This window comes from Vitis vinifera, chromosome 19 (genome assembly GCF_030704535.1).
Source record: "Vitis vinifera cultivar Pinot Noir 40024 chromosome 19, ASM3070453v1".
Lineage (NCBI taxonomy): Eukaryota > Viridiplantae > Streptophyta > Magnoliopsida > Vitales > Vitaceae > Vitis > Vitis vinifera.
In genome coordinates this window covers 23,704,273-23,724,913 of record NC_081823.1, presented here as the reverse complement: position 1 = coordinate 23,724,913, position 20,641 = coordinate 23,704,273, and the positions used below count along the sequence as shown (strand labels likewise).

At 33.9% G+C, this 20,641-nt stretch overlaps 3 protein-coding genes across 14 annotated transcripts in view; 2 read left to right on the top strand and 1 right to left on the bottom strand.

Annotated features, from left to right (window-relative positions):
- LOC104877757 (uncharacterized) overlaps positions 1-11,281 on the top strand; it is a 71,763-nt gene extending 60,482 nt beyond the window's left edge. For 7 of the 12 annotated variants that reach the window (XM_010646639.3, XM_019217227.2, XM_019217228.2 and 4 more), the window contains 2 exons: positions 8,767-8,910; positions 9,026-11,281. In XM_010646639.3, the coding sequence (XP_010644941.1) occupies positions 8,898-8,910; positions 9,026-11,067 (2,055 nt within the window). In that variant the 5' untranslated portion in view covers positions 8,767-8,897 and the 3' untranslated portion in view covers positions 11,068-11,281. Of the gene's footprint in view, positions 1-7,531; positions 7,657-8,766; positions 8,911-9,025 lie in introns of all 12 variants that reach the window. The other 5 variants (XM_059735247.1, XM_059735251.1, XM_059735248.1 and 2 more) reach the window with 2 other exon arrangements.
- Positions 11,282-15,435: 4,154 nt separating this feature from the next.
- On the bottom strand, positions 15,436-15,782 carry LOC100254384 (gibberellin-regulated protein 4-like). Its single transcript, XM_002264303.5, has one exon. The coding sequence runs from the start codon at positions 15,767-15,769 to the stop codon at positions 15,449-15,451; it is 321 nt and encodes a 106-aa protein (XP_002264339.1). The 5' UTR covers positions 15,770-15,782; the 3' UTR covers positions 15,436-15,448.
- Positions 15,783-19,014: 3,232 nt separating this feature from the next.
- LOC132253371 (uncharacterized) lies at positions 19,015-20,610 on the top strand. The gene is made up of 2 exons (XM_059735142.1): positions 19,015-19,334; positions 19,442-20,610. The coding sequence occupies exons 1-2, from the start codon at positions 19,322-19,324 to the stop codon at positions 20,608-20,610; spliced, it is 1,182 nt and encodes a 393-aa protein (XP_059591125.1). The 5' UTR covers positions 19,015-19,321.
- Positions 20,611-20,641: the final 31 nt, after the last annotated feature.

The window sequence follows — 20,641 nt, the reverse complement described above, 5'->3', positions numbered from 1 at the left end:
TAAGCTCGTGCGGCACTTAGACAAGTCAAGACACTTGATCTTTGCTAAGTCAGCCTAACACCCAATGCTTAGCTTACTAGGCTAAGATGCTTACGACTTGGAAGTTTAGAAGGTGTAGTAGGCAACTCTTTAAAGAAAGGAAGCTTTTATTACTCAAGGAAGTTTTTACAAGTGCTTTGAGAGCTTACTTGCTTGGTTAGGAAGTGATTTTGGGTGGTGCCTTGGCCAAATGAGGCCCTCACTTATTTATAGGTACCAATGGAACTCTCTAGAACCTTGGAGGGTTCCTTACAAATCAAGAATATTTTAGAACTCCCTACACTAATCTATGTACAACCTTATGTACAAGAATGTACAAGAGATCTCTAGAATTCTCAGAAAGCTTTGGACTCCTCTCATGCCTTCCACCATAGTGTAGAGATGTGTGGACATCTCTAGGCATCTCTAGAACCTTCCACACTCTTCCCACCAATGGCTTAGTGTAGATGTCTCCAAGAGTCTCCAGAAGTTTCCTTCCTCCTATATAAGCCCATGAGGAGGGTCATTTGAAGCATCCCGTGACACTCTCCCCCACCTATGCTGTCGACGTCCTCGTCGTTGCCTCTTTCTGAAACCTCTCGATGTGTTTCCAAAATCTTCTCAAGGAATCCACATGTTCCCAACTTGCTTGCCCCTTAGGTAGTCCTTTCCATCGGACTAGATACTCTATCATAGGAGGGACCCCTTGTCTCCTAGTGACCCGTTCAGCCAGGATATTCTTTACCTCCTTCTCCCGTGAGGCTTCAGATGGAAGCAGACCCATACGCTTTCGATTCTTAGAGTGTTGCTTCCTCTTACCCATCGAGTTTACCTTTCCCTTGGTGACCTTTTCCATGTGTGTGCGGGCTACCTAAGCTCGCTTCCCTTTTGCCCCTTTACTTGCACCCCTGATAGTAAGGAGGTCTTAGGTGTACTAGGCTTTGGGTTGAATTGGAGGGCACCTAGTAGCTACATCGAGCCCATATGTGCTTTGTCCTCCTGTTCCCTCTCCTCGATCATTGCACTGAGCACCTTCCTCTTTGGACAATCCCGTGTCCAATGTGGACCGTCACATAGGAAGCATTTGATTTTAGGCATAAACTCCTTCCTTTCCGCCTTACCCCTTCCTTCCCAAACATTAGGCGTCTTGCCTGATCCCATTCTAGGAGCATAACGGTCCCTTGAAGCCTCGTCTCCCCCACCCATGGTGTGGCTATCCTCCAAAGACTCAACCTTGGAGAGGTCTCCCCTCTAGTAATCCATTAAAGACTCTGCTACTGCCATAGCAGTGGCTAAGTCTTGAACACCTTGGCGTCTTAATTCCTTCTCAGCCCACCCTTGCAAGTTATCCATGAAGTTGAATAGCAACTCCTCCTCAGTCATGTTAGAAATCTCAAGCATGAGCGAAGAGAATTCCTTAACATAGTCTCGTATCGAGCTTGTGTGCTTGAGACGCCTCATGTTTTTCCTAGCCAGGTAAGCCATGTCCTCGGGGTAGAACTGCCTCTTGATCTCCCTCTTGAAGTTTTCCCATGTCTCTATGGTGCAAATGCCTTTTTCCATATCGGTGAACCTCCGATGCCACCATAGAGTAGCTGTGTCAATAAGGTAGAGGGTTGTAGTTCTTACCTTAACTGCCTCATCCGTCAATGCGATAGCCTCGAAGTATCGCTCCATATGCCATAAGAAGTTATCCAACTCCTTGGCATCCCTCTTGCCACTAAACCCTTGTGGCTTCAACACCTCCACCCTGGATGCCCCTTGTGTGGCCATGACTTGTGCCGACACAACAGCCTTATAGATGGCCAACTCTTGCCTAACCTCCTGGTCTCGGGACTCCATTCAAGTGGCCAAGGCTTCTATCCTTGACTCCATGCTAGCGAACATGCTCATGACCTTGTTTTGGAAGGACATGAACTCCTCGTGCGACATCGGTTGAACTTGTGAGCTGAGCATCCCCTCACGAAGGTCCTGGATCTGCTCCCTTAGATCCTCTAAGCCCTTCTCCATGCCTTGCTCAATCAAGTCCACCCCTTCCCGTGTATCTGCCATGGCTAGCTCCACCTTGGCTAGCCTTGCCTCCATGTTGGCCATGGTGTCACGAGATTTATCCTTCCTGCCCCTGCCCCATGCAGTAGGCTCGATCTCCCTCCCCCGGGTTTGCTCACTAGTCTCATCCCTGTTAGAGCTCGACATGCTTCCTTTACTATGCCCGCTTCGTAGCCGCGCTCTGATACCACTTGTCACGGACTTAGTCTTTTCGTAAGCTAGTGCGGCACTTAGACAAGTCAAGACACTTGATCTTTGCTAAGTCAGCCTGACTCCCAATGCTTAGCTTACTAGGCTAAGACGCTTACGACTCGGAAGCTTAGAAGGCGTAGTAGGCAACTCTTTAAAGAAATGAAGCTTTTATTACTCAAGGAAGTTTTTACAAGTGCTTTGAGAGCTTACTTGCTTGGTTAGGAAGTGATTTTGGGTGGTGCCTTGGCCAAATGAGGCCCTCACCTATTTATAGGCACCAATAGAACTCTCTAGAACCTTGGAGGGTTCCTTACAAATCAAGAATATTTTAGAACTCCCTACACTAATCTATGTACAACCCTATGTACAAGAATATACAAGAGATCTCTAGAATTCTCTAGAAAGCCTTGGACTCCTCTCATGCCTTCCACCATAGTATAGAGATGTGTGGACATCTCTAAGCATCTCTAGAACCTTCCACACTCTTCCCACCAATGGCTTAGTGTAGATTGCTCTAGGAGTCTCCAAAAGCTTCCTTCCTCCTATATAAGCCCATGGGGAGGGTCATTTGAAGCATCCTGTGACATGTAGCTCATGGTATTTGTGAGATTATGTGGATAAGAAGATTACTGGAAGAGTTAAAGATGATAGGTTCATCTCCTATGAAGTTGTATTGTGACAACAAGGCAACAATTTCAGTAGCTCACAATCCGATTCTCCATGACCGCACCAAACATGTGGAAGTGGACAAGCATTTCATTAAAGAGAAGATAGACAACAGATTGGTTTGTATGACCTATATCCCTACTGAGGAACAAGTGACTGATGTCTTCACCAAAGGACTACATGAGGCAATTCAATTTTCTAGTTGGCAAGCTGGCTATGGAAGATATCTTTAAGCCAGCTTGAGGGGGAGTGTTGGAAAACCGAAACTGATATGAAAAGAAATAATTTTGTAAAGTTGTAAATTAGCTTTTAGTTGTCAATCTTTGTATTTTTAGGAAAGTAATTGTATTTTTAGGAAAGTAATTGTTAGGAGTAATTCTTTCCCTTTAATCAGTGATTTAGTTTCCTGATTTGAAGGATTTGTATATGTTGTAAACTCGGTAAAAGAATAATCTCAATGATAGAAAATTATTCTCGTGAAACCCTATTTTTTCAAGTGAGGCACATTGGTTTGTGTCTTCTATTGATGAGTGTGCTAGGGTTTTTTGGATTTTCTTACTTAAACACGAATCTAATGTGAGTTTTGTTCTTCCAAACTTTCATAACATGAAAAAAAAAACCAGTTTGGTGTCACTATCAAGAGGTTTTGGTTCGACAATGCCAGGGATTATTTCAATCAAGTCCTAACTCCATACTTTCAATATGAGGGAATAATTCATGAGTCATCATGTGTTAACACTCCCCATCAAAATGGAGTTGTTGAAAGAAAAAATGGCCACCTGTTTGATATAACACGAGCTTTTTTGTTTTTAAAAAATGTGCCTAAATCTTATTGGGGGGAAGTCATCCTAACTGCCACACATCTCATAAATCTATTACCTTTCAAAATCTTAGGTTTCAAAAGTCCCATGGATATACTTTCATCGTTTTATCCAAATATGAGAATCACAAACCATCTCATTCCTGATAGTTGGGTGTGTGTCCTTTGTGCATGTTCATAGTCCAAATAAGGGAAAATTGGACTCAAAAGTAGTCAAATGTATTTTTGTGGAATATTCTTCAACTCAAAAGGAGTTAAAATGTTACCATCCACCATCCAAAAAGTTTTTGTCTCAACAGATGTTACTTTCAATGAGAATGAATCCTATTTTCCCGCTCCTTATCTTCAGGGGGAGAATTCCATCAAGGAAGACAAGGATCAAGATTCCTATCTCATTAATCCCTTTCTCATTGACCTTCCTTTAATATGTGGTCTAGTGTCTGATCTAGTATCCGTACCCCACTTCTTTGAACTTGAGTCATGGCTGCTTGAGCCTACTCCTGAGAATCGAATGACTAAAAAAATGTACTAAAGGAAGAAAGTTGTAGTCCTTAAACTTATACAAGTCCAAGAATCTAAACCGGCTTCTAGTAATGAGGTAACATTTTCTCATCCTTTCTCACAAACCGAGTCAAAATTTCAGTTTGAAAAAGCTATTGATCAAAATCTCTCTATTGCCATTAGGAAGGGAACAAGGGAATGCACTAAACATCATTTATATCCACTTTCTCATATTGTGTCATTCGAAAAGTTGTCTCTATCCCATAAGAGCTTTCTCACAAGTTTGAACAATATCTATATTCTTACCACTCTATTTGAGGCTTTATCTAATGAAAATTGGAGGCAAGCCATGAATGCAGAAATGGAGGCCTTGGAGAAAAATAAAAACTTGGGAGATGGTAGATTTAGCTACAGGAAAGAAACCAATGGGATGTAAGTGGGTCTATATTGTTAAGTACAGAGTAGATGAAACATTAGAGAGGTATAAGACAAGACTGGTGGCTAAAGGATACACTTAGACATATGACATAGACTATCTAGAGACATTTGCTCTGGTTTCCAAGATGAACAGAGTTAGAATTTTGTTATCATTAGCAACAAATTATAACTAGGATCTACAATAGTTCAATGTCAAAAATGCATTTTTGAATGGAGATCTTAAAGAAGAGATTTATATGGAAGTCCTTGGAAGAAGTTGGGTTTTTCTTACTTTTCTGGTACTTCAAATCCAATGGAGGCAGAGGCTTGGATTCTTAAGATTGAGAAATTCTTTGATGTCATAGATTGAGGAGCAAAAAGCCTCTTATGCAACATTTATGTTGGACAAGAGGTAAATCAATGGTGGCATATGACCCAAAAGCTTTTAGAGGATTACCTATAGTTTGGAAACTATTTAAGGAGACTTTCTACAAGTACTTCCCTGATGGTTTTAGACGACGGAAAGTGGGAGAGTTTGTTCGTTTGGAATAGGGGGATATGACTGTGGCCCAGTATGAGGCCAAATTTATGGAGTTGTCTTGTTTTGCCCTATAGTTGATTGCTACAGAGGTGGAAAAGGTATTGAAGTTTCAGGATGGATTGAAGCCCTACCTGAAGAATAAGATATCTATTTTGAAGCTTAGTGTTTATTCAAAGGTTGTGGGTAGAGCCCTTATTGCAGAGAAGGATAATGAAAAGCTTCATCAATACAGGGAACAACAAAGGAAAAAGAGTAGGAGTGATGGTGCTCATGGTTGCCAAGCACAGAAAAGGTCTGTTTTAGTTGGGAGTTAGAATAAAAGGAAAATAGTGCAAACTTCATATGTGATTGTCTTACTTGTGGTAAGAAGCATGGGGGTAGGCCATGCTATAGAGAGACTGAAGCTTGCTTTGGTTGTGGGAAGCAGGGAAATATGATTTGGGATTGCCCAAAAGCCTAAGGAGGAGAATAGAGAGGATAAACAAAAGCCTAGGATTGAAGGGCAGGTGTTTGCTATGACTCATTGAGAAGCTCATGCCACTTCCAATGTGGTGACAGTACTATCCGAATCCACACTTTATTTGCTAGTGCCTTGATTGATGTAGGCTCAACACACTCCTTTGTTTTAGTATCTTTTGTTGGTTTGTTAGGTATGCCTATTGCTAGCATGGACTTTGATTTGATTGTTGCTACTCCTATGAGGGATTCAGTTATGGCTAATAAAATGCTTAGAGATTATCTTGTGATGATTGGTTATAGGGAGATGTCAATTGACTTAGTACTCTTTGACCTTCAAGATTTTGATGTGATTTTGGGGATGGATTGGTTAGCCTCTTATCATGCCTCTGTTTATTGTTTTGGAAAAATGGTGACTTTTTAGATTCCTAGTGTGGACTTGTATTTTTTATGTGTGTCCTCACTTGATGGCAAAACTTGTTTTTATTGTGAAAATTTGATTTTTAAAAAGTTTTAGTTGTCACTTATTTTATTTATTTTTAAAAGGTAAAATAAAATAAGAAAGAAAACCTCGTATAACTCCTTATTTGGAAAAAAGACAAGTCTATAAACTAAGAATGGATTCAGAGATCGTTAGCTAGTGGAAAGGTATAGGGATAAATTGTAATACCCCTCTAAGCTTGTGTACTTATGGTCTCTAATATACAAATGGAGGGAACTTGAGTGTTTTATTAATTAATTAAAGAATACTTAGCAAATGGACAAGGCATAATATAAAAGAATAAAAGTAAAGACATAATGACAATGGATTACAAAAATATGCAAACTAAAGTACATGAGAATTTCACAACTGATGTAATGAACTAATAAGAAAAGTGAGTTTGATTATTTATTTACAAACTATTTTAAATTCATTTTATTTTCTTATATTTTTTACAAGAAAGCGTATTTTACAATTTTTATTAAAAAATGACTTTTACAATACAAAATAAAATATCTCAATTCCATTTTTATTTACGATAGAAAGGCTTTCACAATCTTTATTTAGAAAATTGATTTTTATAATTTTATTTACAAAAATTACAAATAAATAAATTATTTAGTCTTATGTACAAAGAAAATTTTACTTTATTTACAGGAAAATAATTCTTATACTTGTTATTAAAAAAATGATTTTTGTAATACTTTTAGTAAAATGTCATTTATCCTATTTCATCTACAAAAGAATGTTCTTTTTTTTTTTTTTCTTTTTTTTTCCTTTTTTTTAAATAATTTGCAGTATTGTTTACATTTCTCCTCATTGAGTTATCCAAAATATTAAATTATACCAAACGATAACATATATATCAACCTAATTGAGATGCAAAGATATTTGTGTATGCAATCTATTAGAGTATTGGAATGCAAGGGGTATCAGATATTGATTTGTTAAATGATAAATGACAGTTAAGCAGAAAGATTAATAAGTTTTTGTATTGTATGATTGAGATATTTGTAATGGTTTAAAAACCAGATCAGACTAGTCAGTTTTAATCGGTTTAACCGTCAACCAGTATCCTCTCTGGTTTGGGTAGCACTTTTGAGCTGTTTTGAAGTCGACCAAACCTTGAACTGTGTAAACCGATGGTTGGATCACTAACCCATGTGAATTGACCGGTTTTGGAAGAACCATCCAGTCTGCCTTTTATTTATTTGTTTTTAAGTTCTGCTTATCCAAAATGATGCCATTTTAATGCATTTCATTATCGAATGAAACTGTTTTACTATAATCTAAATTCAAATCCGGAATTCCTTTCTGAACAGACTGAAGTATCTAACCTTACTGTGTTTCATTTCAACAAAGATCTAATGCTTAATCTATTGATTTCCAGTGAGCAACACCATTGTCGACAACCCAAAGCATCTTTGTTAGCTGACTGTTTTTTTTGCCGTGGATGAGATACAATCTCCAGCCAAATTCATGTTTTCTGGCAGCCAACTTCATCCTATCCAGAAAGTTTGTGATTTATTGGATTCTTGAATTATCATAAAGCTTTCAAGTATCTTCAATAGGCACTCTCTCAAGCTTAAAACCCACAAATCAATTCCAATTTTTTCCAATCTCATACAACTGTCATTCATGGCTTATATACATGCTGTTTGTATAAATGCCCAAGAATTGTGTGTAATCTTGTTTTTCTCTTTGTTATGTGAGCTTTGAAAAGCATAAGTTCAGAGATGATACAGAGAATAGAGTGAGGGAAATGTGGAAATAAAGGACCTTACAAGCTACCATGATTGTAGAAATTAATTAGAAAAGAAAAACAAGTACAGCGAAGTCAAAACTCATAATTTCTCTTTGGGATTTTTTTCTATTAGTTTTTTTTTATATATATTTTTTTAATTTTTAATTTTATTTGAAAGCATTTCTTCTTAGGAAATAGAAGAACCTAAAACATTTCTTCTTAGGTAGTCGAAGACATCATGATCTTACTAGTAGATAGCAAAAGAAAGAAATGTAGATGAGATCTTTTATTCATCTAATTAGCTAAATCTCATCCATTAGTGCACTCATTTCTATTTGTCCTCTTCATTATGCTAGTGTACATTATGTTAGTGTTTATACGCTGTAGAAATTCAGGTAGAATTTGTCATTTTTTATTTCTTATAATTATTTTTAATTTTAATCATATATAAATGATATATTTATGATGTCATACTAATGGCATGGTTCAACTACAATTCAACTATTGGTCTGACTATTGAATCATGACCTAATAGCTTTTCCAATTCAATAACTAGTCTGATTCTAAAAAAAAATGGATATTTCAAAGATATTAATCACCAAAGACAATTATTAAACAATTCAACTGACATGGACTCAGATCTAACTGTAAAAATATGTTATAATTCCTGTTAACCTTGTACACCATTTTGTTCATGGGCCTTAATGAAATTTCCTATATGCTAAAGAAAAATAAAAGCAAGAACAGTTTCAAGTTTCAAGCACCTTTCACAAGTCATACAGTTTGGCATTTGGTTTTCTTTCATTTTTGTTGTCTTTTTCTTCTTGTTTTCTTTTAACAAAATGTTTGATGCACTTAATTCTTCAATGTTATTTTTCAAGTGCACCACCCAGTTGAGAAATGATTTGTGCGAAAGCCCCTCTCTGTTAGCTTCCTGGGCTGCTGAAATTGGCTCTAAAGCAGAAGCATCAACTACTAAAATCAGATCCTTAGATGCACTCGGGAAGGAAGCATGCTAGTTACGGGTGAGCCCATCAATCCAACTCTGCTATTTTCATAATCAATCTGCTTTAATTCAGATCTTCTGTACTGATCAAACCACTTATATGTGTATGCATATATATATATATATATTTACAGTTTCAGGTCTTAGCAGTATGATCCTCGTAAATAAGAGAAGAGCGATGGAACTCTTCCCAGAAAGTGTGACAAAACTTTGGAATGAATGGGAACTCCGCGCATTGGTTTTGTTGAGCCTTTTCTTACAAATTGTGCTCATACTCTTGGGTAACAGGAGGAAATATATAGCTAGTAACTGGGTCAGAATCATCATTTGGCTAGCTTATTTAGCTGCAGATTGGATTGCAGCAGTCTGTATTGGCGTCCTGTCCAATGAGAATGGAGATGACAACTCATCACAACCAAACAGTTTGATATGGGCATTTTGGGCACCATTTCTGCTGCTGCACCTTGGCGGTCCGGATACTATTACAGCCTATTCATTAGAGGATAATGAATTATGGTTAAGACACTTTCTTGCGCTAGTCATCCAGTTTGGAGGGACATTTTACATTTTTCTTAGGTCCTGGAAGTCCAAACTGCTTAATATTCTGGCCATTCCAATTTTTGTGGCAGGACTCATCAAGTATGGGGAAAGGACCTGGGTTCTAAGGTCTGCAAGCAGTGAGCAATTCAGAGATGCCCTGCTACCTCGTCCTGATCCAGGGCCTAATTATCCCAAATTCATGGATGAGTATACTTCAGGAAAAGCCGAGGGATATCAAGTTTCAATACAACAACGAGGTAAAACTTCTAGGACAGTGCATTCTCCTCCAGAAGGAGACATTTTGCAGCAGGCTTATTACTTCTTCGAAACTTTCAAGGGTTTGTTTGCAGATATCATTCTTAGCTCCCAGAGGCGCAAAAGGAGCCAGTCTTTCTTCCAGGGGAAACATTCTGAACAAGTTTTGGAAGTGACTTTGAAAGTGGCTTTTGAAGTGGTTGAGATTGAGCTTGGATTCATGTACGATGTTCTCTACACAAAGGCAACTGTGACTTGCTCTAGATGGGGCAGCCTCCTCCGCTCGATTAGTTTGAGTTTCACCATTTCTGCATTCATAGCCTTCTTGACCATTGACAGGCAAGAGTACTCAACTATTGATGTGATTATAACGTACTTGTTGCTGGTTGGAGCTATTGTTCTAGAGATCTATGCCATTCTTGTACTGCTTTTCTCAGATTGGACTAAGCGGTGGTCAAGTAAAAACAAAAACACAGCGGTGCAGCTCATCATTAAAGCCATCTCTCGCTTCCAATTGCGTTTTCTATTCCCGACGAATCAGAGGTGGTCTAAAACCATGGCACAATACAATCTAATAGATTTCTGCCTTAAACCGAGGCCAATTAAAGTCCGTGTACTCCAGAAGTTCCACATTTATCAAATATTTGAGAAGTATTATCACAAGAATTTAGCTGTTTTCTCTGAAGAAATGAAAAAATTGATCTTTGAATACCTTGTAGAAATATCAAAGAGTGCCTCAGATATTGAGGCCGGTAAGCAATTATGCACTGGTCGGGGTGATCTGGTGCTGCTAGAGAAATTAGGTTTGAGCAATAACGAAGACTTCAGTCATAGCATTCTTCTCTGGCACATTGCAACTGATCTCTGCTATGAGAATGATGCAGAGAAGAATCCAGATTGTAAAGCGTGCAAGGTGCTTTCTGATTATATGTTGTATCTTCTGGTCATGTGCCCTTTCATGCTGCCTGACGGAATTGGGGAGATTAGATATCGAGACAGCTGCGCCGAGGCTAAAGAATTCTTCAAGGATAGAAAGCACATAAAAAGTAGAACCCAAGCTTGCAAAGATTTACTGAGAGTGAGCACTGAATTTCCAGCATCACAGGTGAAAGGTGATAGAAGCAAGTCTCTGCTATTTGATGCCTGCAGGCTGGCCAAGTCTCTGCAATCCCGGGAACATAAATGGGAGCTGATGCGGGGTGTGTGGGTGGAGATGCTATGTTACGCTGCAAGTCAATGTCGGCCGAATCAGCATGCCAAGCAGCTCAGGCGAGGCGGAGAGCTGCTCACTCATGTCTGGCTTCTCATGGCTCATCTTGATGTAAGAGAAAATTTCCAGATTTCACAAGGCAATGCAAAAGGTGGGATAATTGTGAGCTAGGATCACTGATGACACTCGAAGGAAATGGCGCCACTCCAATATTGTAGTTGAGAAGTTTTTGTACCAAAAGAATCCAAGATCAGTTGATCAGTTGTATTTTCAATTTAGAGATATTCATTTTGAAGTTTTTGCAATCATTGTCGCCTCGAATTATCTTCACCTCTCAACAATAGATTACTGATTGATTAACAATGACATCGGAGGTTTTCCAGTATTGTAGTGTAAAACCCGGGTTTTTAATGACAAGTTAGGTTTAGGGATTAGAAAAGTTTTCCCAAAATTTTAGCTCAAATTGTCAAAGGGAATGATTAAGATTTACTTGTGGGAGAAATTTTTGAGAAGTTAGCCAAAAGTTAATATTTAATTGAGAGAAATTTTTGAAAAAGTTAGTCATAAGAAATGATGAAAATATCAATTTTGATAGATGTATTGGTAATTCGAGATTTTACAAAGGATATATTGGGAAATATTAATTGATATTTTGATACAAAATATTGATTAGATGAAAATTGATTAAAACTTATAGAAATATTAGAAAAGAAAATATAAAAAATGATAATAATTGACATTTTAAAATTATTTTATTGAAGAAATTAATATATATATATATATATATATATATATTTTCATATTCTATAATATCATGTGGTTTTGACTAAAGAAAATTATAATGATAGATTTTTATATATCTTTTGTAATCAATTAAATAAAATTTAAAATAAAATAATTAGAATTAATATATTTATTATTATTTTTATTTTTTTTAGTATTTTGGTTTTATGGTGGATTGTAATATATTAAGGGACAATTGTGTTTTCAACCCATATAGGCTTGATAATTAAGGTAAGATCATCCAATCACCCATAATTGATGGTAAGGGTATGAGATAGTAATTAACAAAAATACCTACTTGACTCATTTTTGTCTTTATTCTACCATTCTTCACATGTCACTATTATTTCTTATTTAACTATATTTGGATTTTTTTGTATTATTTTTTTAAACTCTTTTATAAATAATTGAAAAATCAATATTATTTTTTATTTTTAAATTATAAATAAACAAAAATTATATTAATGATTCAAATACTATTTTGGAAAATACTTTCTAAAAAAATATTAATTTAAATAAATAAAAATTATCTTTTACATTTATTTTTATCTTTTACATTTTAGAAGTAAATAATTTAATGATTAAAATACTGTTTAAAATAAATATATTCACTATTTTAATTTTTTTTATATTAAAAAGTATTTTAAAGTCTTTTTTTACTATTATAAAATAAAAAGTTTAATTTTTTTTAATCTTCTTCCTTCCTCATTTTAATAACTTTTTGAACATGACTTTTAGTAATAAGTTACATGAAATATTACAAATTTGTTTATTAAGGATTTTTTTTAATGATTTGAATTAATTGAAAATTTATTAAAATAAGAAAAAGAAAAGGAAAGAGGATGGATGAAGAGTTTTTATTTTAAGTTCTCAATTAAAATGTTTTCATATGACCTAATTTTAGAAGTGAATTATATCAATACATAATAGAGATTAAATTTTTCTTATATAAAAGGGTTGAAAGGTATATTTACTTATTTTAGATGAAAACAAAAACTATTTTTTCTAGTTTTTATTTTTTATTTTTAAAAATAATTTTTATTTTCTATATTGTCTCTTTTTGAAAATACGTTTAATTAAAAAATGAAAATTGAAAACCTTATTTAGTACTATTTTTTTGTATGAAAAAAAAAATTATTTATTCATTTATTGCACCACTGTACAATTGTATTACACTAACTAACTGTACAAGGAAATGTACTAAGTGTACAAAGGTGTATAAGGCTACCCTTTGTGAAATATTATAATCGATTATGAGTCATTTTTTTATTTTTCTTATCACTCACGAATTGTACACATATGTCATGCACTTTATTTAATTCCTGCATGAAAATTCCAATACTTTCCCCAATAATGATATTTGGGGAAAAAAAATTTGATCTTTAAGTCATTCACCATCTTCTCAACTAAACCATTGGAAATATGGTTAAACACTCCTACGTGGACACATAACTTTAGAGGGATATGAAATTTGTGCCATTGTATAAGGATATTACACTAACTGTATAAGGGAAATGTACTAATTATACAAAGGTGTACAAGATTATCCTTTGTTAATGATTTTAATCGATTCTAAACCACTTTTCATTTTCCTTATCACCCAAGGATTGTACACTTATGTTATGCACTTTATTTAACTCTCACATGAAAATTCCATATTTTTCCCAATAATGATATTTGGGGAAAAAAAATTGACCCTAAGTGTGGACCCCGCATTTTGGCTCATGCGTTTCCACTCGATGACGTGACTTGTTTTTTATTTATTTTGTGAAAATTTGATTTTTGTTGAAAAAAACTTGGAGTCGCCACTTATTTTTGTTTTATTTTTAAAGGGTAAACAAAATAAGAAAGAAAACCGTAAGTGTGACTCCTTATTTGGAAAAGGTGGTCTGTGAAAAACCAAGTCTAGATTCGGGAGTCAGGTTACCTATTGGGAAGGTACGGTAAAGACCGTAGCACCCCTCTAAGCCCCTAAAAATGGGTCTCTACTAAATAAGGTGAAGCAAGTGTGACAATTGATGAAGAAATTAATGGATACCAATGAAATGATCAAATAATAAAGCAAATCATGTATAAGAATAAGCAAAATGGGAGTGAGGTCGTACTTTAGTAGCAAACAATAGTGTGCTATCATGGAAACAATGTTAGCTCAAGTATAAAATTATTACATGCATATTAACGAGCAAGACAAAGATCAAACAATATTCATTAAGTACAACAATTGACAATCAGAAAAAGAAAATTCATATGTAGGGCTCTCAGCAAAGCCTAATTCATTTTGCATGAATTAATATCATAAATTCCATTATTTTGAAATTATGAAAAAATTCATTCACGCTTATTAAAAATAGTGAAAAACGAAAAAGATTATTAAAAACCAAATAAAATCACAAGATGCATGCCTGAATAAGAAATGACAAGTTTATTAAAAAAAGAATAGGTTTTGGCGAATCAGGATTTTAATGAAGAAAAGAAAAAGAAAGAAAGGAGAAAATAATAATAATAATAATAATAATAATAATAATAATGACAAATAAATAAATGAACGAATAAAATAAAGTAAAATAATAAAATAAATAAATAAATAATTGTATGAAAGATGAATAAATAAAATAATTAAATTAGGTGAATAAACAAATCAAATAAATAAATTTAAAAGATTCAAACTATCTGAAAGACAAATTTTAGAAAATTAAGTTTTGAAACTAATTTGAAAATTGAAGTTTTAAGAACTAAATTAGAAAATTGGAACTTGGAGAAATTATTTGGGAATGAGATTTCTTAAAAATTAAATTTGAAAATTAAAGTTTGGAAAATTAAATTTGAAAATTGAAGTTTTGAAAATTATTTGAAAGAAATTGGAGTTCTGAAAATTAGATTTAAGAATTGAAATTTTAAAAATTATATTTGAAAGAAGTTGGAATTTTGAAAATTATTTGAGAGTTTGGAGCTTCGAAAATTAAATTATGAATTGGAGTTTTGAAAATTAAGTTATGAAAATTGGAATCTTGAAAATTATTTGATGATGAAATTTTAAAAAATAAATAAATAAATAAATAAAATAATAATAACAAAAATAATAATAATTAAATAAATAAATGTGAAAATTAAAATTCTGGAAATTGGAAATTAAATTTGGAAATCGGAACTTTAAAAAAATGTTTAAGGATGGAATTTTATTGTGGAAGTTGGAAATTAAATTTGGAAATCGGAATTTTTAAAAAAATGTTTAAGGATGAAAATTTAAAAATAAATAAATAAATAGAATAATAATAATAACGAAAATAATAATTATTAAATAAAGAAATGTGAAAATTGGAATTTTGGAAATTGAAAATTAAATTTAGAAATTGGAAAATTGGAATTTTAGAAATTGAGAACTAAATTTAGAAATTGGAATTTTGAAGAATTACTTAAAAATTGATTTTTTTTTTTTTTAAAAAAAATGAATTTGAGAATTAGAACTTGAAAAAAATTGTTTGAGGAATGAGATTTCTTAAGGGATTGAATTTTGAATTTGGAAATTTTTGGAAAATTATGTGAGATTGGAAACCTTGAAGATTAAATCTAAAAGTTGGGATTTTGAAGAATTGCTGGAAGACGTAAGTTTTGAAAATAGGATTTAGAAATTGGAATTTAGAAAATTTATTGAGAAATTAGAGCTTTAAAAATTAAATTACGTAAATTGGAAACGTGGAAATTACTTAAAAATTAAAGCAATCAAATGGGCCAACTTAAAATGGGTAAGAAGGGTAAATAAGGGAACAGCTCAAGGGCATTTTGGTCCTCTTTCCTTGGTCTTCCAGTTGTTGTAGCATGGGCAGACGACTTTATTACCATAATACCCTGGGGGAACGCATAGGCACTTTTTGCAGCGCTTCTGACATAAGACCATGCAAGGTTTGTGGTACTGTGTCTTGCTGCACCTCCTTGAGCATTGTGACGGGCATTGGAAGCTCTTCAGACTCCCCGGACCATAGTTCTTTTGGTCGTAGTGGTGACTGCCATGGCCATGCAAAGCCAAAACAGTGGTGTGAAGCATGGAAATGGCGAGAAGAGCCAAGAGAAACAACGCAAACACCTTCGCCATGGCGATCTAATGCTTCGAGGGCAGTGGGTTTGTGAAGATGAGAAAGGTGGTGAGTGAAGTGGGTATTGGGTGTTAAAGGAAAATAAAGGTATGAATGGGGATGGGTGTATTAGGATATGAGGAAGGAAGACATGGGTGTGGTGATTGAAGGATGTGGAATGGTAGATGGAGTTGCAAGACCGGTTTCCGTAATGCATGCATCCTTATGTTATCCCCACGTCCATTAGCTCGATAGAGCTCACCATCTGAAGGAGCGTCATCCACCCTTGACAAGAAACAGAGCAAAAAACCATGGAAGAATGAAAACGTAATAAAAACAAAGTATGAGCCTAGCTTTACGCCATGGACTGTCGAAGAGATATGAGCAACTAGAATCCAGAGGAAACGAGGGCATGGTTTTGATACATCAAGTTATGGGAAGGGACAGAGCATCAGATACTTTCAAGAGAAGTCCAAAAACACCCAAAAATAAATCTAAAAATAGAGCAAGCATACCAAGAGTCTCACAAAACAAACGAGTGGCCTATAACATCCACACCAATCAGCAAATGAACTAAAAAAAAAAAAACAGCAAGAACCAGGATAGAAAAGTATGAAATGAGAAAATACTAGAGAATGCTGAAATCATATTGAACTGACAAGCTCCCCCCTACTCCCTTTTCAATTTCTCTCTCTAAGGCTCCTCACCGATGGCCTATGAAGCTATCTTTCTCCTTTTTCATTTTTTTTTTCCAGCCTTTTCCCGTCCCATCTGGTCGCCCCAAAAAGTTCACCCATGCCTTGTTGTTTTTTTTTTTTTTGTTCCAGTTCCATCTCACCCCCCTAGAACAGCTTATTCTCGGAGTGGTAAAAAAAAAGAAAAAGAAACAAAACAAAACAAAACAAAAAACTCTTTCCCCTTCCTTCCTAGTGTACACTAAGTCATCCACCATTTTCTCAACCAAACCATTGAAAATATACTTAATACACCCACATGAACATATAACTTAAGAGAGATATGAAATTCATGTCATTGTACAAGGGTATTACATTAACTGTACAATGAAAATGTGCTAAGTGTACAAGAGTGTACAAGGCTCCTAATATATTTTGTACGATTTTTAAACAACTTGAGTTTGACATTAAGACGATTATTGAGAGTTTTTGTTTTTTTTTTTACCAAACTATGTCATTAAGACATTCCCTACAAAAATTAACACATAGGGTATAAAATTAAAATTAATCATGTTTGAATTGTTCATTATAAGTAAATTAAATGAAATATATATTTTTACTATTTTACCTTTATAAACATAGTTTCATTGTTATCAATAGAGAGTAAAAAAATCATATTTAAATAGAATTAAAAATTAAAAATAATTATTTTTATAACATTTTTATTTTTTTAAATCATTAATTTAAATTATGAAATTAGTTTTAAATTTTAAAATATTTGTTGTAATTATAGTTTTGAAGATTTCATGATTTTTATCTTATTACTTTGAAAAAATTGCTTCAATAAGAAAGTATTTATTTTATTGGTTTTAAATATTTAAATCTTTATTAAAAAATATTTAGGATTAGTGTGGAGAGCAATTAGGCAATTTTGGAATAGAGAAATTTTGAATATTTTGAAGACTTTAATTCGGCCAATTACTCTATTTACACTTTCAAAATTATTGAAAGGTTAGTAAATTAGTTTTAAAAATATTATTTTCTTGATTAATATTATATATATATATTTATTTATTTATATGCGTGTGAGTGTTTACATTATTTTCGAAATAATATGAGAAATAATAAACACATGTGTCTAATTTGCAAGTTAAAAAATAATAATAATAATATTTTATGAGGTATTTAAAAAGTATTTATTATATGTTCTATAAATTTGAAAAAATATAATATTTGATGATATCTAATTTACAAGTTAGAACAAACAAATAATACTAATATTTTATGAGGTGTTTAAAAATTATTTAATATATATGAGAAATAATATAAGTTTGAAATAAAGAATAATATTTATTATATATTATGTAATTTTTCAACATATTTAAAAAATATTTATTATATATTATGTAAGTTTGAAAAAATAATAATATTTGATGAGGTATTTAAAAGTTATTCACTTCAAAAATGCATTTGGCAATAATAATTTTTAACCATCTTTCATATTCAATTTGATGAAGAAAAATGATTCAAGTTGGTTTTACCATTAAATAGGTGAGAGAAGGGTAAAAAAGTCAAAGAGAGGATGAGAAAGATGAGGTGATTGGTTAGTTTTTTCATTTAATAGTCAAAGGTATTTTAGAGATTTTTTAAAGATAAATATCCTTCATCTCAATTTCTACTATTTCGTTAGGTTTCGAGTTTAATTAAGAGTGATGGGAGGACCTTACCTCAATTACACAGTTCTCCCATATATTAATGTTTCTGCATATCCACCTGCCCGAGTTTTGAACCTCTTGATGTGGGCGCATGGAAGTGCCCTTTGGCCGCATTCACGGAAAATAAAATGGGCAAAATGCCAAAAAAAAAAAAAAACGAAAAATCCCTCGGAAATTTCGTAAGTTTGACATTTTTACTACTCCCATTTAAAGAGTGAAAATTTCAAGAATTAAATTTAAATTTAAAAGAAAAATTAGTTATCAAATGATTAAGATTAGATTATATTGTCAAATTTTAAATTTAATATTATAACGAATCAATTTAGTTTTTATAATTAAAATTAATAATTTTAATTTTATGTTTTTATAATTTCCCTTTTCAATTTATAATTATAACGAATCAATTTAGTTTTTATAATTTAGTTTTAATTTTAAATAATTTTAAATTAGTTATCAAATGTTTTTATAACGAATCAAATTTTAATTTAGTTTTTATAATTTCAAAATTGCACTCATTTCTATTTGTTCTCTTCGTTATGCTAGTGTACATTATGTTAGTGTCTTTATATGTAGAATTTATCATTTTTAATTTCTTATAATTCTTTTTTATTTTAATTATATATAAATGATACATTTATCACTAATGGTATGGTTCAACTAATGTTCAATGGTCTGACTATTGAATCATTGTCCAATAATTTTCCCTTTTCAATGACTAATCCGATTCTTAAACAAAAAAAAAATTGGATATTTCAAAGATTTTAATCACCAACGACAATTATTAAACAATTCAACTGACATGGACTCAGATCTAACTAAAAAAATAAGTTATAATTCCTGTTAACCTTGTACACCATTTTGTTCATGGGTCTTAAATGAAATTTCCTATATGCTAAAGAAAAATAAAAGCAAGAACAGTTTCAAGTTTCAAGCATCTGTCACAAGTCATACAGTTTGGCATTTGGTTTTCTTTCATTTTTGTTGTCTTTTTGTTGTTGTTTTCTTTTAACAAAATGTTTGATGCACTTAATTCTTCAATGTTATTTTTCAAGTGCACCACCCAGTTGAGAAATGAGTTGTGTGAAAGTCCCTCTCTGTTAGCTTCCTGGGCTGCTGAAATCAGCTCTAAAGTAGAAGCATCAACTACTAAAATCAGATCCTTAGATGTACTCAGGGAGGAAGCATGCTAGTTACGGGTGAGCTCATCAATCCAACTCTGCTATTTTCATAATCAATCTGCTTTAATTCAGATCTTCTGTACTGATCAAACCACTTATATGTGTATGCATATATATATTTACAGTTTCAGGTCTTAGCAGTATGATCCTCGTAAATAAGAGAAGAGCGATGGAACTCTTCCCAGAAAGTGTGACAAAACTTTGGAATGAATGGGAACTCCGCGCATTGGTTTTATTGAGCCTTTTCTTACAAATTGTGCTCATACTCTTGGGTAACAGGAGGAAATATATAGCTAGTAACTGGGTCAGAATCATCATTTGGCTGGCTTATTTAGCTGCAGATTGGATTGCAGCAGTCTGTATTGGCGTCCTGTCCAATGAGAATGGAGATGACAACTTATCACAACCAAACAGTTTGATATGGGCATTTTGGGCACCATTTCTGCTGCTGCACCTTGGCGGCCCGGATACCATTACAGCCTATTCATTGGAGGATAATGAATTATGGTTAAGACACTTTCTTGCACTAGTCATCCAGTTTGGAGGGACATTTTACATTTTTCTTAGGTCCTGGAAGGCCAAACTGCTTAATATTCTGGCCATTCCAATTTTTGTGGCTGGACTCATCAAGTATGGGGAAAGGACCTGGGTTCTAAGGTCTGCAAGCAGTGAGCAATTCAGAGATGCCCTGCTACCTCGTCCTGATCCAGGGCCTAATTATCCCAAATTCATGGATGAGTACACTTCAGGAAAAGCCGAGGGATATCAAGTTTCAATACAACAACGAGGTAAAACTTCTAGGACAGTGCATTCTCCTCCAGAAGGAGACATTTTGCGACAGGCTTATTACTTCTTCGAAACTTTCAAGGGTTTGTTTGCAGATATCATTCTTAGCTCCCAGAGGCGCAAAAGGAGCCAGTCTTTCTTCCAGGGGAAACATAAACAACAAGCTTGGGAAGAAGTGCCTTTGGAAGTGGCTTTGAAAGTGGCTTTTGAAGTGGTTGAGATTGAGCTTGGATTCATGTACGATGTTCTCTACACAAAGGCAACTGTGACTTGCTCTAGATGGGGCAGCCTCCTCCGCTCGATTAGTTTGAGTTTCACCATTTCTGCATTCATAGCCTTCTTGACCATTGACAGGCAAGAGTACTCGACTATTGATGTTATTATAACGTACTTGTTGCTGGTTGGAGCTATTGTTTTAGAGATCTATGCCATTCTTGTACTGCTTTTCTCAGATTGGACTAAGCGGTGGTCAAGTAAAAACAAAAACAAAAACACAGCGTGCAACTGATCTCTGCTATGAGAATGATGCAGAGAAGAAT